The sequence below is a fragment of the Typopeltis vanoorti genome, chromosome 3 (genome assembly GCF_054136105.1).
Source record: "Typopeltis vanoorti isolate ZY-2024b chromosome 3, IOZ_Tvanoo_1.0, whole genome shotgun sequence".
NCBI lineage: Eukaryota > Metazoa > Arthropoda > Arachnida > Uropygi > Thelyphonidae > Typopeltis > Typopeltis vanoorti.
The window spans coordinates 55,749,755-55,769,219 of NC_143551.1; the positions used below are offsets into that span (position 1 = coordinate 55,749,755).

The 19,465-nt window shown below is 36.0% G+C and overlaps 1 protein-coding gene and 1 pseudogene across 1 annotated transcript in view; both read left to right on the plus strand.

Moving 5' to 3' along the window:
* The window catches only part of mib1 (E3 ubiquitin-protein ligase mind bomb 1), a 515,003-nt gene that overhangs the window by 328,138 nt on the left and 167,400 nt on the right, over window positions 1-19,465 (plus strand). The window contains exon 13 of the mRNA XM_090415624.1: window positions 16,043-16,175. Coding sequence (XP_090271750.1) covers window positions 16,043-16,175 — 133 coding nt within the window. The remainder of the gene's footprint in view (window positions 1-16,042; window positions 16,176-19,465) is intronic.
* On the plus strand, window positions 7,336-7,512 carry LOC150108167 (U2 spliceosomal RNA; annotated as a pseudogene).

Consider the following 19,465-nt stretch of genomic DNA (forward strand, 5'->3'; position numbering starts at 1 on the left):
ATTTGTCTTTATGAGAGATAAGGAAGGTATTAAGTTTACAAACTGGATGGAAAGAGATTTGTAACTCCATCTGTCGAAGTAGTTTTGCCATTTTTTCCCGAAAGTCCTTTAACATATGGAATACAAATTCTGGTAACTTCTTGAGGCTGATTAAGAGATAAAGGTAGTTCTGATAATAGAGAGTTCTTTGTTTAGAAGAGAATCTGTAGAATATATTGTATGAGCTCTATCTACTAGAGATTTGACCACACAATATTTCTGACAAAGGTGAGGATGTGTGTTAGAATACCAGTATGAGTTGGTTTTCTGTATACTGAGTGCTGTAGGCTACCATTTGGTTGACATAAAATGAGAACATCCAGAAAAGGAAGATGATTGTTATCTTCTACTTCCAAGATAAATTTGATTCTTGTGTTTATTGAATTAATTTTATGGGCAACCCCATAACTGTTCCTTCTATATGTAAGTAAAATTTTTTCTAGCAGCTGAAATATCCTGAACTGATGACAAAGTCAAATAATTTTACAATATCAGGAGGAAAGTCATTGTGAAGTAATTCAGTTGTATCTGTTAAAAGGATATTTGTAAAGAGCGAGACTACATCAAAACATACTAGACAATCTGTGGGTTGTAAGGATAATCCAGAAATTTTATTCTTAAAATGTATTGAATTTTTTATGAAAGAAGCAGGGTTTCCCGTAAAATGCAGAGAGGAGATTAAATAGGTATTTTGAGAGTTTATAAGTCCAACATCCTATGCATTTTACAATAGGCCTTACCAGCACATTTTCTTTATGTAATTTAGGAAGGCCATATAGTAATGGAGGAAAAGCATGATGAACTTTTAGTTTTTTTACTACTATTTCATTCCAGGAATAAATTCATCTGAAAGGCTATAAAGTTTATTGATCTTGGAATTTACAGAATCCCCTGCTTTTGCAGCTTACTGTATGTTATTATTATGGACAGACTATGGGGTGACTGAAACAAAAAAGACAAAAACTGGCGAGATCTTTCTGAGCAATAAATACAAAATGTTATATTCAGGCAATGACAATCAAAGAAAAGAAGGAGTAGCCATAGTATTCAACACGAAATACAAGGCTCATCTTCTTGAATGGCAGACAGTGTCAAGTAGAGTGATTTGGGCAAATATCAGAACGGGGAACTGGACAATGAGACTTATTTGTGCCTGTGGTCCACAGACGGTTCTACTAAGTTAGAAGTGGAGGATTTTTTGAGGCTCTAGAGAAAGCTGCTGACACAATGAAAAAGGAAAAGTTGGTCCTTGTTGGGGATCTAAATAGCAGAGTAGGAAGTGATTGTCAGACATACAAAAATGTTTTGGGAAAATTTGGAGAAAAGAGCAAAGCTAATAATCATGGCAAATATCTGTTGGATTTCTGCTCAGGACATGGACTGGTTATTACTAACACCATGTTCCAACATAAAAATGTGCACAAATTCACATGGAGAGAAGAGGCAAGGAATAAGAAAAGTTTCATTGACTATGTTATTGTTGATAGTGATGTTTTCTCCCTGGTGCAGGACACCAAAGTGTACAGAGGATTTGAAATTGGAAATGATCACTATTTAGTCTTAAGCAGGATAAAATTGAATTTCATATTGAAAAGAATGACATGTAAGAAAGTTTTAAAGCGAGTAAAAGTTGAGCAGCTCTCAAATGTGAACTGTAGACTAAAATACACAAAGATTATTGAAGGAAAAATGAAAGAGTTTGAGAACAGGAACCAAACCTTGGAGATTCAGTGGCAAGCCATGAAGAAAACCCTGATTGATTAAGCTAGAGAGAGGCATGTGGTAAAGTTGTCTGCAAGGATAGAAAAATTAGAAATCCATGGTGGACACAGGAAGTTTAAGAGGCAGTGAAGGAAAAGAAGAAAGCATATCAAAAGTTCCTTGCAAATAAGTCAGCTTGTGCGCTTAGAGAATACAGAGACAAATGTAAGAAAGCTAAACAGTGTGTAAAACTAGCTAAACAAAAGTCATGGGAGGACTTTGGCAAGAACATAGAAAATAAATATCAAGAAGGTGGTAAAATATTCTGTAGGTTGTTGAAGAAGCTTAGAAATGGAGGAAAGAGTGCTGTAAAAGGAGTTAGAGATGATAAAGGTGACATGAAAACAGGAGAAAAAGATATCCTTGAAGTATTGATTAATTACTTTGAAAATTTGCTAAATGAAACAAGCAGTGATGACGTGATGACAGCACAGTGATAAAAAAACACTGATCATGCATGCGGTCAAGAATACATATCCATACTTGAAGTAGAAAAAGCCATCAAACGCTTGAAATGTGGAAAGGCAGCAGGAGTAGATGATATTCAACCAGAAATAAGTATGGTGGTATAAAAAGTCTTACAGTGGCTGCACTGCATAGCTCAGAATGCCTGGACAGAGGGACGCATTCCAGATGATTGTAGTAGAGCTTTCATAGTACCCATATATAAAAAGGGAAATTAAACTGAATGTGAGAATTACAGAGGTATATCCTTACTGAGTGTTCCTGGTAAGATATATGCAAGTATACTTGAGAAACGTTAATAAATTTAGTTTAACCCTTTATCCCAGTGAGAGCAAACAAAGTTTGCGCCTGAAAATATCTTCAGGACTGAATATAGTGTTGTACTATCTTACCTGGGTAAGTAGTACAACACCAGGCAACTCGTAGCAAAGGTGGAGCAAGATACCAACACTCTTATCCGAATATCTCCCATAATGCAAAACACATCTCCTTGTGGATATGTTTACTGTTATGCATTAAGGGATTGGCCACTACCAAGACTAGTTTCGATCTTTATTGAGGTCTCTTCAGTGGGAGCCAGGCCCAGAGTTGGAGACACCAGGCAGAAGCAGTAGCAAGGTCATCTTTACCTATAGGAGTTGCCAAGAGGTTTACCACCTTTCAACTTGAGAAACGGTTAAGAAGAATTGTGGAAGAAAAGCTTGGTGAAGAACAAGCTGGATTCAGGTCAAATAGAGGCTGTCAGGATCAGATCTTCACTTTACGACAAATTGTGGAGAAATCATGGGAATATAACAAAGATCTGTATTTAAGTTTTGGTGATTTGGAAAAGGCATATTACAAGGTGCCAAGAGAGAAGCTATTCAATACACTACAGTTATATGGTGTCAATGGAGCATTATATCAAGCAATACTTAATCTTTATTTGAGTTGTAAGTCAGCAGTTAGAATTGAAGGAAGTACAGGAAGGTGGTTTAATGTTAAATCTGGTGTCAGACAAGGATATACATTATCCCCACTGTTATTCATTATCTATATGGATCACATTATGAAGGAAAGTGGTATTAAACATGATATCAAAATTGGAGATGTTAACGTCAGCTCTTTGCTTTATGCGGACGATGTTATGCTTCTAAATAAATCCGCTACAGTCTGCAAGGTTCTCTGACTAAATTGAATTACTGTTGTAATAGATATGGTATGAAGGTCAGCAATAAAAAGACAATGAAAATAGGCAGAATCATTGAAAATGTCAACTGTGTTGTGAATGGAGAACCTGTGGAATAAGTAAAACATTTCGGTTACTTAGGCACGATTTTTAGTGAAGATGGTAAATTAAATATGGACAGAATCAACAAAGCTGGTATGGTAGGAAGTCAATTGAATAAATTCATATGGCATAAGAGAGAAATTACTCGGAACACTAAATTAGCTGTATTCAAGACAGTGTTCAAACCAGTTTTAACTTATGGATCTGAGAGCTGGGTCAGAAGTAAAACACTTGACCAAAGACTAGAGACCACAGATATGAGAGTCCTGAGAAAGATTAGGGGTGTGAACAGATGGCATCAATGGCAATATCATATTAAAAACGATTATATTAGGAAAGAACTTGACATTGTCAGAATCCAGGAATGCGTTAGCAGAGCTAATCTTAGGTGGTATGGTCACTTAAACAGAATGGGCGAGGAAAGATTAGCAAAACAAGTGTTCTCTGCCAAGTTGGCAGGAAAATGACCCAGAGGAAGGCCAAGATATAGGTGGATTGATACGGTACAAAGTGCCTTAGACGATAGAAATATAAGATCTGGTAATGTTGGAGTCTTGACAAGTAACAGACTGATTTGGAGGAAAATTGCAGATAGGAAGTTAGTAATGATGTAAATTTTTCATGTAGTACTATCATATCCTGTACACCCCTTGAGGGTACATGTCAGGAAATCGATGATGATGATGACTATTTGTTCTGTACCAATTTGTCTTGAGTGACATCAAGAATATATTTCACTTAAATAACCCAGTAAATCTGGTTTAGAAAACCATGCATTATCTACCAAACACAGGATTCAGTGGAACAAAACCAAAGTATTACATAAAAGTTGTAGGCATTGGTTTCTGTGGTTTAGCAGTTCAAAAGAAAGCTTCTGGTATTGCGACCACATGTTTATTAAGATAAATAAAAATAAACAAACCCGACAAGTTTCGTATGTCGTTTGACTTACATCTTCAGGGATTAAAGGTAACTAAAAGTTTAAATACAATAAATGAGAAATTATTCAAATTAGTCCATTCTATGATGTTATGGCCATCTAACTGTTCGTTAAATTAAAAATCTGAATTCAGGATCTGTGCATGCTAAGTCTGAACAATGCTGGATGTTGTCTTGTACTGTTGTTCACGTTCACACTGTCCGAGGTCTGACTTAGGTATATTTTTTATTAATGCTGACCAAATGTGGTGTAGAATTAGGCCCTGGTGTTTGTTGCATTGCATTGGAATTCTAAGTATATTAGCAGCTTCTTTATATTTCCTTGTGAAACAGCTTTTTTCAATATAAGACATGTTCGTTTTATGGCAGAGTACATTATGGCCGGTGGAAGTTGTGTGGAATGCTAGGCCTGAATTGTGTTCTCTCCTTTTTGCATGTCTTTTTGGTGTTCGTTCATACGAATTTCCCCTGATCTTCCCATCTGGCCTACGTAACAGATGCCACAGGAACGATGAATTTTATATACACCTGGTTTTTTAAAGGGTGATGTGGACGTTTTGGAGGATGTAGAAATGTTGATATTTTTTCTGCAGAAGAAAAGCAACTTTAATATTATGTTTGCTTAGTAATTTGGCCAATTTGTCTGTAACATTCTTGATGTATGGTAGCGTGACTGTGTTCTTGAAATCTTGCTTTTGTGAGATGCTTGTAGGAGTTGTGTTGAGGATTTTCTTTATTATCTTAGGTTCGAAACCATTTTTTCTGAGGATCTGTGTTAAATAATGTAATTCTTCATTTCTCTTTTTTTCTGTGCTGGAAATATTGTAAGCTCTATCCTCAAGATTTTTATTAAACTTATTAAAATTAAAAAAAAAAAGAGAGAAACGAAGAATTACATTATTTAACACAGATCTGCAAAAAAATGGTTTGGAACGTAAGATAATTAAGAAAATCCTCAACACACCTCCTACAAGCATCTCACTAAAGCAAGATTTCAAGAATGCAGTCACGCTACCATACATCAAGAATGTTACAAATAAATTGGCCAAATTACTAAGCAAAGATAACATTAAAGTTGCTTTTCTTCTGCTAGAAAAAATATCGAAATTTCTACCCCCAAACCTCCACATCACCCTTTAAAAAAGCCAGGTGTATATAAAACTCATTGTTGCTGTGGCATCTGGTACGTAGGCCAGATGGGAAGATCAGGGGAAATTCGTATGAATGAACACCAAAAAGACATGCAAAAAAGAAGAGAACACAAATCGGGTCTACCATCCCACACAACTTCCACTGGCCATAATGTACTCTGGCATAAAATGAACATGTCTTATATTGAAAAAAAACTATTTCACAAGGAAATTTAAAGAAGCTGCTAATATGCTTAGAATTCCAGTGCAATGCAACAAAAACCAGGTGCTAATTCTACACCACGTTTGGTCAGCATTGATAAAAAATATACCTAAGTCAGACCTCGGACAGTGTGAACGTGAACAACAGTACAAGACAACATCCAGCATTATTCAGACTTAGCGTGCACAGATTCTGAATTCGGATTTTTAATTTAATGAACAGTTAGACGGCCATAACATCATAGAATGGAATATTTTGAGTATTTTCTCATTTATTGTGTTTAAACGTTTAGTTACCTTTAACCCCTGAAGATGTAAGTCAAACGACATACGAAACTTGTCAGGTTTGTTTATTTTTATTTATTTTAATAAACATGTGGTCGCAGTACCGGAATCTTTCTTTTGTACATAAAAGTTATTTTCTTCTGAAAAATAACTTCTATGTAGCACTTTGGGTTACATTAATTACAATTTACGGACCCATTTACGTGTTCTATCAAGTATAATTAATTGTTTATATTTTGAATATTTTATTTAACAGATTTATTTTATTGTAATTATTTTTGAATATCTATTAATGCAAATAGGGCTATTCTCCTGCAGCCAATAGTGCATATAATGTTAAACACTTTCAAATTGAATTAATGTTCTATTTTTTGTGATTGTTTTCCTATAATCATATTGAAAATGGCTATGAAATGTAGCTGAAACTTGTATAAATAAAAAACTTTAAAATTAATGTGCTTCTAGTTATTAATTAGTTATAATTCTGTCATGCATTAATGCTGCATGTAATCTAAGTACTAGATAATACTTGGTCCAACCAGAAACCATGCTGTAGCGTTTTTCAAATTTAAAAAAATGTTGGTCACGACCAACATTTTATTAAAATGAAATATAATAGAAAATATCAGAGTATATCTCATAGATTTCATACTTTTAACGTGTTTACACTGGGTGGTCTCACATCCTACATTTCCCTTCAAGAGGAAACTCACTTGATGGTATATTATGTCCCTTCTGCATTGAATGTGTGCATTTTTACAAAGTTTTAAACACATACAGCATGCTGGTTTGAAGGTTTTAGATTAAAATTAGTATCATCTTAATGTATAGTGCCTATGGGAGAGGAGTGTTTATCATATTATTGGTTCATTTTTATTCCATAGGTCTCCAGTTTACACTTATTGTAGCTACGTATATTCATAGACTCTAATTGTATCCTTACTCTATTCGTAGTACAATAAATCTACTTGTTTTTCTTGCATTTGCAGTATGATTTCTGTTGGGGAATGAAAACATCACTATACTGGTACATTTTCATTTGTTTTCCAAACGAATAAGCATGCTGAGCAAAATTCTCAGAACTGATCTTAGATGTAGTGCAACAGCTGGACAATCCTGGGAAAAGCTGGAGTAAGCTACATACATTCCTTGTCTTCCAAAAATCAGTTTATATCTTCGTGGCTGATTAGGCCCATATTGGATATTAAATTGATATGAAGACGAACAGATTCTCAGCCTTTTGGCTAAGATCAGAGTGTAGTATCTGCTCTTATCAGCTTAATATCTATATATCTGATAAGGGACACAAGACACCCTTTTGGAATTTTTTCTAGTTACTTGTGATCCCACACCTACTGATGAAATTGATCTACTGCCATTGGCATTCACATTAATTCACAACTATAGCTGAAGAGAGGAAGTGCTATCCACTTCACTTACTATGCTGACTATTATACAAGGTGGGGGCTGAAAAGTTCTGATAAATGCTTAGAACGTGGTTCTACCTCAATTCCTTTATGGTGATTACCACTACTTTTTCAGCACACACTCTCGTATTTATTAAACTATGTTATAAACTTAATTAAATTAAATTGCAAGTTTAGTTTGCTGAATAGTTAGCATATCTATCCTGCAACCAAGCTTAGAATCCTGCAATGGACATGGATGTTTATGAGTTAGGTGGGATATGAATTTCAGCACTGTTGTGAGGCCACCATCCAACTTCATCTCTAGAGTAGAGCTTCTGGATAATGTACAAATATACACTGCTCAAAACAATTAGGGGATATGTTAGTTTCTGGCAGATAATTATAAATTTCTGCAAATAATTATAATTATTGGGTACTTTATACATGAATAAATATTTCTTACTTATGTAATTGTGTTACATTTGTAAATTATTTTTATAACTTTAATTTACAAGAAATCCAAAATATCCCCTAATTGTTTTGAGCAGTATATATATATATATATATATATATCATCATCCTTTCTCTCTTCTACCTTGCGGTGTCGAGGGTTTATTAATCATCGGGCCTCAAACCGTTCACAGGTTAAGATGGTCAGCCCTATGCCCTGATGTTGAGTTCTCAAGGCCAGGTTGCCTGCTTTGTGGGATGAAAAACCCCAGGATAAACAGGCAAAAAACCCTACTGTTCATAACCCAAGACTGGCTAACTTGGCTATGGTTGAGGCAGATCCTTCAGCTCCTCGTGTCACCGACAGGAATCGAACCTAGCACACTCCTTCCCTAGGCATATGGTTGCAAAGTGCACAGGCTAACCATGCAGACCTATATATATATATATATATATATATAAAACGGGCTCTCTCTCTCTCTATATATATAGAGCCCGTTCTCTTCTTGATGACCCAAATGAACTGCTTACAGAAATAAACCATCTGAAAACTTCTTTCGAAGTTAACGGATATTCAAAGAAAATCATTGACAAATTCCTTCTTAATCCTCCTAGACATCACTCAGAAGAAATATATATATACACACACACACATACGCAAAACAATTAGGGGATATTTTAGTTTCTGTTGGATAATTATAAATTTCTGCAAATAATTATAACTATTGGTACTTTATACATGAATAAATATTTCTTACTTATGGATAGGGTGTAATTATTGAGATATTGTTTAAATAATCTATATTTAGTTACATTTGTAAATTATTTTTATAACTTTATAATTTACAAGAAAACCAAAATATCCCCTAATTGTTTTGAGCAGTATATAATAAAATTTTATAAAAAATCTTTATCTCACATACAGTACTAATGTACTGTAAATTTACGACATTTTGTGGATGGGAGTCATATAAATTTGTTATATAATACTATATGTATTTAGTGAATGTTTTCTGAATATCTTTGATACTGTTGGGCATCCATAAAATGTGTGAGCAAAGCTGAGTGAGAGCTATAATTCAATATTAGCCACAGACATGTCTTACTATATCACAATATTCTTTCTTCTACAAGCAAAATTTGCTGATTATTGTTTTATGAATGTGATCCTCAAACTGAAGTCTGATCAGTGAAAATGCACTAATTCTTGTAACTCAAGATCTTTCTGAAGGCATTTGTGAATAAAATTGGATTCAAGGCTATTTCATTCTGGTAGATAGTCTTATACATTGGTTGCTCATAACTATGATTTTTCAGGAAATAACAATGTATACTAAAATATTAATTATAAAAACTTAATTAATACTTTCCTATATTTTGGCAACATTACATTGTCATTTTCAGGGATCATTAAAAAAAAATGATATGCGCACGCAGGTACTAACATTGGGCAAATGAGGCTGAAGAAAGTCAACCAAAGTCGAGCCTAGGATCCTAAGTGGCATCCCCTAGTGGGATAAATTGGGTAGTCTTAGTCGTTGAGCTGAAGATCTGAGGATTAATGCTTAACAAATTTGGGGCAGTCTCATGCTCCCTGAAAGTTTTTCAGGCCTGAGACAGATTCCAGGAATAGCCTTTCATATTTGTATTTGCTGCAGTGTAATAGAGTAGCCTTCTACCAGTGTATCCTGTTTGTGTACTAGAGTAGCCTTCTACTAGTGTGTCTGCAGTGGGTGACCAAAGTATGGTCAGCAAGTCCTGAGTGACTGCATTGGTGGTGCTGGATGTAGTACTTGTGTTCAGAAATTCTGATATTGGCTGTCCTGCTATTTGGCCGTAGCAGGGCAGTTTGCAACTGCAAATGGACCTGGTAGACACCTGATATGTCTAGGGAATGTGGCTGGTCTTTGGTGGAGCAGATAAGAGATGCAATTTTTTATGTGGTCTGTAAGTGTTGTGAGGTTGTATTTCCTTAGGATTTTTGTCAGTTTTACAGATGTGCCCTGAATATATGGAATGGTGATAGATTTTGAGTAATCTCTGCACTGAGGTGGGGGGGGGGTTCTGGTAACAGGGTTTTAATATATTTTTTTAGGGTTTTGGGGGATTGTAGCCATTGGCTAAGAAAGTGTTGAGGATATGGTCAAGTTCAAGGCACTGTTATCAGAACTGATTAATTTTGCCCTCTGTTATATAAAGTTTTTATTATCTCATATTGCTGAGTGGCACAGTGACTACTGGTGAATGTATCTACCTGAATGTGTTGGTTTTCTGTAAATGGAGAATGCTCGGGATCCATCATTTAAACAGAATGGGAGAGGAAAGGCCGAGTGTTTTTTGCAGGATGGCAGGAGAAAGACCAAGATCTAAGAGTGGATTGATACAGTAAAACGTGCCTTAGAAGAGAGATATATAAGACATATAAAGATATATACTGGACAGATAACAGATTAATATGGAAGAAAATTATTGAAAGGAAACTAGTAATGATGAAACTTTTTTTTTAATTTAGCACTAACATTTCAGGTGTGTTGTTAGTGTCTCAAGGAGAAGTGGTGTATTTGAACAGTGCTACAAAGTTTTTTTTTTCTTAATTATGTCGTGTAGATATAATCATTGTATTGTGGTTCTAAAAGTGTTCGCTTTGGTTGTTATTTTGATTAACATGGAAGTGCTAGTTAACATTACAAAAATGGTAGCAGTAAAGAAGCTTGTGCCAGCAACGCAAAAGGTCACAACTCAGGGATCAAGTTTTTCCATGGGCTTTTTGTAGTGGATATGATGTGACAACTGTTTTATGTGTGCACCCAAAAAAAACATTAATATCAGATGCTTTACATAGAGGGAAGGAATAGGCATTAGAATTAGTGATAGTGGTAGGCACAAACAACTTCAATTGTGAGACAAAGAATGTGGAAAGGGATTTAAAGAAGTCGTTACAGGAGTGAAGGAAAATAGTGTCATTCGGTAAGTGGTAAGTTGGTTGCCCTGATATGACAGTATTGTACTGAGAAGGAGAACAATGGTACTGAAGAACCAAATGGTTGAATTGTTCAGGCACAGAGCATTCAATTTATGAATGTATGTAATGAATTTCAAGGTAAGTTAGAATGGCTCCAAGCTGATGGAATCCATTTGAATGGGTTTGGTGTTGGCCATTTGGAGCAGTTGTTCCAAATACAAAATTAGTACTGCTAAGAGTCAGAGATAGGTTGAGAAGCAGGTAGTGGAACGACAGGATGGATATAAAAAGGTGAGGAAGTGATTATGGCAAGGCAGAGTGATGCATTGTAAAACGGTGGTGGTGACAATAAGAACATGAATGAGAATCAGGGAAATGGTCAGAACGAAGAGAGAAATGTACTACAGCAGAGAGAGAGAGAGAGAGCACAGAGTGCTTGTGTTGTTGCACAGCATCATTCACGCGTAGAAGGGAATAAAGTATCAGGAGAATTAAAGGTGAAAGAATCAAGTGTTGCTTGATTTTGATGTTAATAAGGCTGTGGAAATGGATGACATATCATCACGTATTTTTAAAGAATGTGCAAAAGAGTTAGGCATGCCCTTGATCTGATTATTTAATGAAAGTCATGCAATGGGGAAGGATCCTAATGAGTGGAAAGAAGGCAAAATAATACCTCGCCACAAGCATCAGAAGTTTCCAGGTATAGACTGGTCTGCATATCTGCATTTGTGATGAAAGTGTTGGAAAAATTGGTTAGAAATAGAATACAGGATTGGGTTCATGGACATAAGATTCTCTATGGTGGTCAGCATGGGTTTGTGAAGGGCAGGTCTTGTTTTAGCAATCTGCTTACATAAGAACATGAATGTGATAAGGTAATGAATGTGTTGGGTAAGGAAGATTCATATACAGTGATTTTCTTGGATCTTGCAAAGGCATTTAATAGATTACCATGACAGATTGGTGTATGAGATGCAGAAGATGGAATTAGATAGCAGATTGGTTAGATGATTATTATTATTATGTGACACCTCCAAGGTCCAAAGACTCATCAAGCGAAGGCACCCACTCCACAACTTTCTGTCTCCACCACTCAATCTACCAACTACAGCAAACCGCAACTACCATCATCATCATCTACACCACTGCCATCTACTAACCACCATCACTGGTATTTTCACAGACAATCACAAACATCCATGCCCACAGCCTTTTCGCTCGAGAGTTGATGTGCTAACCACTCAGTCAACCAGGCCGGCAAAAGTTATTATTATTATGTGACACCTCCAGGGAGTCCAAAGACTCATCGAGGGGGGGAGACCTACTCTACAGCTCTCCGTCTCCACCACTCAATCCACCAACTACAGTGAACTGCATCGTCTACACCAATGCCATCTACAAGGCACCCACTCCACAACTTTCTGTCTCCACCACTCAATCTACCAACTACAGCAAACCGCAACTACCATCATCATCATCTACACCACTGCCATCTACTAACCACCATCACTGGTATTTTCACAGACAATCACAAACATCCATGCCCACAGCCTTTTCGCTCGAGAGTTGATGTGCTAACCACTCAGTCAACCTGGCCGGCAAAAATTATTATTATTATGTGACACCTCCAGGGAGTCCAAAGACTCATCGAGGGAGGGGGACCTACTCTACAGCTCTCCGTCTCCACCACTCAATCCATCAACTACAGTGAACTGCATCATCTACACCAATGCCATCTACTGTCCACTGCCACCACTAGTATTTTCACAGATGATCATAAACATCCATGCCCACGATAGGATTCGAACCTGTGGTGGCCTTTTGGCTGGAGAGTGGATATGTTGACCACTCGGCCAACCAGGCCAGCAAAATGGATTAAAGACTGGCTTTCTGAAAGATACCAGCAAGTTGTGTATGATGGAGCAGTGTCCCAGAAAAGGAAGATGACCAGTGGCATGCCTTAGGCTGCTTCTGTTCTTGGGCCCTACTGTTTAACTTATTTGTTAATGATATTTCATGTGGATTGACTGGAGGTCTTCAAATGTTTGCTCATCGGCAAACTTCAAATTTGATGTAAAGTTAGCCAGAAATATCAGGAGTAGTGCTGATGTTAATTCTTTACAGGAATATTTGAATAGACTTTTAGCATGGACAAATGAGTGGGGAGGGTGCAGTTTTAATATTAATAAATGCAAGGCATTACACTTTGAGATACAGATATATAAGATATGTATACTACATACTGTATTGGTGGAGCTGCACTTCAGGAAGTGGATGAGATTTGGGATCTTGAAGCAGTGATAGACAGTGGACTGAAGTTCTGTGCACATTGCAAGTATTGCAAAGAGTGTACATCATATTACCACTATAATAAAAAGTACATTGACATATAGGGGATAAGGAGGTGGTGGTGCCTCTGTGAAGTATGAATCTAAGAGATGAGTTAGAAATGAAACAGTTGATAAAAAGACTATGAACCAGAGGTATGTGAGTTCTGAAGAAAATTTGGAGGATAAGCAGGTTTCAAATGCAGTATTATATTAAAAATGAAGATGATGCTTATGTCTCCCAGCACTTCCCAATGCCTACATTTCATGAACACATACATGTCTCCTTCGTCTCTTCGGAGGGCTCAGATAATAATACAAGGGTGATCTGAAAAGTTCTCGGCTTAACAATGAAAAAACGAATCTCCATTAAGACTAATATGTTTATTCCAGAGATGCTCCAGCACCATTATCCTATCCTTGTAGTGGTTCTCAGTAAGATCTGCAAAATACTCCTCTACAGCTGCAATCATCTCTTGATTCGAAGAAAAACACTGACCAGCAAGGAAGAGTTTTAGTTTTGGGAAGAGATAGAAGTCAGAGGGAGCCAAATATGGAGAATAGGATGGATGTTCCAACAATTCATAGTGCAGATCCCTTAATTTTCCCACTGCCAAAACACCTTTGTGGGCAGGAGCATTGTCCTGATAAAAGATGATTTTTTCCCTACAAACCAGGTCTTTTCTCACGCATTTTTTTATCTAGTCTGGTTAAAAGATTGTAATAATATTCCCCGGTTATTGTTTTACCCTTTTCAAGATAATTAATAAACAAAATGTCTTTAGCATCCCAAAAACGCCAATGCCATGACCTTTCCTGCTGATAGAACTGACTTTGTCTTCTTTGGTGCTGAACAACTGGCTTCTGTCCACTGCTTTAACTGCTGTTTGGATTCTGGTGTGTAATAGTGAATCCAAGTCTCATCCATAGTAATAAATTGACATGCAAAATCAGTTTTATTCTTGTTAAAACTCTCCAAGCACTGTTCTGAGATTTTCATGCGAGTGTGTTTTTGATCTGCTGTGAGCAAGCGCTGCACCCATCCTGCGTGCAGATGACTGAGAATTGCTGAGATTATAGGCATTTCAAAATATATCCTACACGTTCTTTTGAAATGCCTATACTCTCAGCAATTTCATGCACTTTGACTCGCCGGTCAGCCAATACCATATCGTGCACTTGATCAATGATTTCTTGTGTGGTTCGACTTTTTGGACTTCCTTCATGTGGATCATCTTCAAGGCTGGTACGGCCATGTTTAAACTCAGCAGTCCATTTTTTAATTGTTGAAAATGAACGAGAAGAGTGCCCATAAATTTTTATGAACTTCGAATGAATTTTTTTGGCATTAAACCTTCTTTTACAAAGAATTTTATAACCGCATGATACTCAATTTTATCCATTTCAAGGGATACAGACAACACTTTTGCTTCAGGCAGCTGTATAAAATAAACTGCTTGATAGAAAGACTTGCCATTTCACATAGATGCTTATGACAGATGTACCAACTTAGAAAAAAAAAAATCTTGCCGATAGTATTGCTATCTATGGTTGAGGCTGAGAACTTTTCACACCACCCTCGTTGTAATAACAACAACCCAACGTTGTCAGGAATGTGGGCACAGTCTAATGTAAGGTGCTAATGTCAGTTAATTTTGCCAGCAAAGGTTGGTCGATTAGTAGAGCCTCTGCTATTAATGGCTTAAGCAAGTTTGAGTGCGGTTAGTAGTTGGAAGGAGACCAATTGTTCGATGCTGTTGGCACACTCTCTCTCGATGAGTCTTTGGACTCCCTGGAGGTGTTACATAATAATAATAATAATAATAATCAGAATGGCAGAGGTCAATTATCAACACAGATGGTTGATGACAAGATGGCAGGCAAATGACCTAGATCTAGGTAAATTGGTACAAGAAGTGCCCTAGAAAATAGAAATATGACGTGTGGCTATTAAATAACGAGACTGGTTGCAAAAATGTGGTTTATTATTACAATTGTACAACTTAATTGTTATCCCCCCCCCCTTCAACATACTCCCCTCCTCTATCTGTACACCATTGCATAGAAATTTTCCATTGTTGGAAGCAGGTCATCAGGTGTTATCTGCTTCAGTAGCACTGCCGTTTTCTCCTTTACCTCATCCACTAACTGAAAATGGGTGCCCTTCAATGTGGATTTCAACTTTGGAAAAAGGTAAAAGTTGCATGGAGTTAAGTCCAGAAACAGAAACAAAGAGACAATCGATGCACTGGAAAACTCCCCTGTCACCGAGATTCATATGCAATGGTGTATAGAAGAGAAGGGGAGTATGTTGAAGGGGATAACAATTAAGTTGTACAATTGTATTAATAAACCACATTTTTGCAAGCAGTCTCATTATTTAATAGCCACACTTCGAATAGGAAGTAACAATATTAGAATAATGACAAGTGGTGGACTGATTCAGAGAATAATTGTTGACAAGACAGTAGTATTAATGTAAACTTTGTAGTATTGTCATAGTATCCTGTTCAACCCCCCCCCCCCCTTGATGGTACGTATCAGGTAGTTGATGATTTGATTTGTTATTAAATTAAAGCATGTGCATTGAATTGCACTTAATATAGATTCCATATTATGATAATAATTATATGCTTTGAGGTTTTATCTTTAAGGTATTTAAGTTCATAATCAGTAACAGCATTTGATTAATTATTTACTTATAAAAGTTTTTGTATGTGTGTGTGCACTTGCGCACCTATTTTCACAAATAAACTAATGCGTTTCTGTGCTTTTTGCAGTGCCATGAGAATCCTTTTGTCTAAACTGCCTCGACCTTGGATTGTTGATGAAAAGAAGGACGATGGTTACACTGCCCTTCATCTAGCTGCTCTTAATAATCATGTGGAAGTAGCTGAACTTCTTGTGCATCAAGTAATGATCTTTAGCTGCATAACTTTTTTATAAAGCAAACAAAATATTATAGCTAGTTTTTTTCTGTGGATTGGCTTATATATTATACCTGATAGCTTTTATATTCTTGTTCTCAATTCTAGTGCAACTAAGTAATAAAATTTATTTGATGACTATCTGCTTCCATATTGAGAGCAATTTAGTTTGCTGCAAGTTGTCTTAAATAAAATCATGTTAAATAGCTAGTCGAGGTAATGCTTCATGTGCAATTAATATTTGCGTTATACTAGAGTCAAAAGATGGAAACAAGAATATAAATTCTTGTGAATTATAATAGAAACATTATTAATGTTGTTAATATTTATAATTAATACATCGTTTAGTATTAAAATTATTTTTAATAAGTTATGAAATGCTAATATATTTCTAATTATACAATAGTGAACAAATTAATCCGAACACTTGACATTTTAAAGAAAAATTTTAATTTTGCAAGAAAATAAGTACAAAAATTAAACTCCAACTTTACCTAATAATTTATGTGTGTTCCTAATAAGTTCATTAATTTTGCAAGAAAATAAGTACAAAAATTAAACTCCAACTTTACCTAGTAATTTATATGTGCTCCCTGTTCCTAATAAGTTCATTAATTTGCTTAGGCATGGACACTACCAGTGTAGATCACATTTTTCTGATTTCTGCATCTCAAAACCATACTTTTATAATGGATTATATTAAGTTATACTTTGTATCATAATTTAATTTTCCAAGTCTCTTTTTAACTAATCTTACAAATTTTCTTTTGGATTAATGTCAGGAGAATTACCTTGCCACTGAAGCAATTGGATGTTGTTATTTTTGAGGAACACTTTCACTTTTTTGAAATGTAGCATGGGTTGAGATCCTGTTGGAATTCTTTATCTTTCTGGGACCTGTGGAACCACTCTTATTTCTCCAATATTTTTATGTATTGGTCACTTTTCACCATACCATCAACAGGTACATGTGATCCTGGACCATCATGTGTTAAACAACCCCAGAACATCTTTTACCTGGGTGTTTAGGAGCTCGTTGAATGTGGGTGGGACAGTTCTTCTCAGCCACTGATTTTCAAACATAGGTAATTATTAATATTATAGGTAAAAACAGAAAAATCATTTCATGTTCTTCTGTATTGAAATAATTAAAAAGTCTTTGTAAAGATAAAGATGCATTAATTTGCCAATGATCCCAGATCTTTGGCAAATTAATGCAACCATATTTGTTGAGGTTGGAAGAATACTTCATAGCTGATGCTGATTCCAAAATTGTCTGCCAGATCTATAGTAACTTTTATGTAATAGCAATGTGTTATTCCATTTACTCCTATGTGACAGAGTATCCGGAACATGGTCTGCAGTCCCGACTTGCCATACAGATGATCACAGATGTAGTTTTTGTGTTCTACAATGTGGATGTTAATTTATCTACCAGTCTGTCCAAAATATGCTAAACTGTAAGCATAAGGAGCTTTGTATTTTGCTGGTTTTCTAGCAAGCGAAATATTAGTAACTTTCAATAAATGAATTTAATGTTTTCATCTATTGTCCATCACTGTCAGATTCCTAGCCTCATCAATATGATATGAAGAGTGTAATCTTTTCATCCTGAAGTGCATTACCTTACATTTTATAACATTAAATTGACGACCATTGTCGTTTGCCCACACATTTGATTTCTAGATATCTACATCACCTTTATCAACTGTTGCTCATCATTGGTAAACAACTGAATGTCCCACTTCAAATCTGCTATATCATTAATGTACAAATTAAAGAGTAGTGATCCTAATACAGAGCTCTGGGACACTCCACTAGTCACATCATTCATCTTGATTCCACTCCACCATACAGCACCATCTGATGTCTGGCTATCATTTCCCCTCCCCACACTCCATGCCACCAGTCTCATGTCCATTCCCATTTTCTCCAACTTATATAAGTTAAAACTGTGAAGTACTATGTGCATACAATCCAGAAATGATTTGATTTCTAAAATAGGTAATATTTGGAATTAAACTGTATGCATAATTTGATATGTGTGGTTTACATAACCATTTTGATATCTCACAGATACCATTTGGCAGGTATACAATAGCTTTGCCCCTAAAAGCTCGAGTTTCCCTGATTTTGCACATCCACTTTCACTTCATTGAACACTTATTCTAGACTTTGAACACCAAATCCATTCAGATTCAAACTCACTCCAAACATCCACAAATTCCACATCATTCTTCCTGCATAACCTATGCATAGACTCATTCACTATTATGGCCCACCTTCTCAGCTCAACTCTGTCACACTGCAGCAACAGACTCACTATCTTAACTCTCTCTCTCTCTCTCTCTCTCTCTCTCTTTTCTTTTGCTATTTTTAATAGCTCTTTCATGGCGAATCACACTTTTTATGATAAGGCATGCTCCTTAATTTTTGCACTTCTTTCTGTTCTCAGCTGAACCACTCATCAAACATTTCTGCATTTGTTCCATCTCACACTTTGTTTTGTATGACACATAACTGTGCTATCTCCCTCATCATCATTATTATTATTGTTAAGAGAGACCTCCTGCTGGGAGTCAGGTCACAAACTACATGAGCAAACTATATCATACCCTATTTAAATTAAGGGGATATTAAATCCCACATAGTTTTAAAACCGAATAAGAAACTCAAAGATTGGAATCAGAGAGTTTCTTGCCGAATATAGTAAACTATAAAGTATCGGCGACCACTGGCATGAGCAAATGCAAGTGGTTGCCAATACTTTATAGTTTACTATATTCGGCAAGAAACTCTCTGATTCCAATCTTTGAGTTTCTTATTCGGTTTTAAAACTATGTGGGATTTAATATCCCCTTAATTTAAATAATGTTTTCATTGCTGAAATGAAGCTTTTTAGCTCTTTATACTTAAGTATATCATACCTGTTCTTGAATTCATTTACACTGCTTACACACACACAACATCCAATGGCAATCCATTTCAATCATGCACCACTCTATGAGAGAAACATCTAGATCTCACTCCCTTCTTAGCAACATTCATTCTCAGCTTCCAGGGACGCAGCCCACTTGTCCTTTCCCCACCCTCCATAAAATAAAAAAATTTCATCATCAATTCTGTATGATTGAGACTTACAAACCCTTTCAAAAGTTTGTAAGCAATCATATCACCCCTCTTTCTCCTGTTTGCTAGGGTTTTAGAATCTACAGTCTACAAATTCTCAATCGCTTCCCATGCACTCTCAATATTCTTTCCATCCACAACTGATAC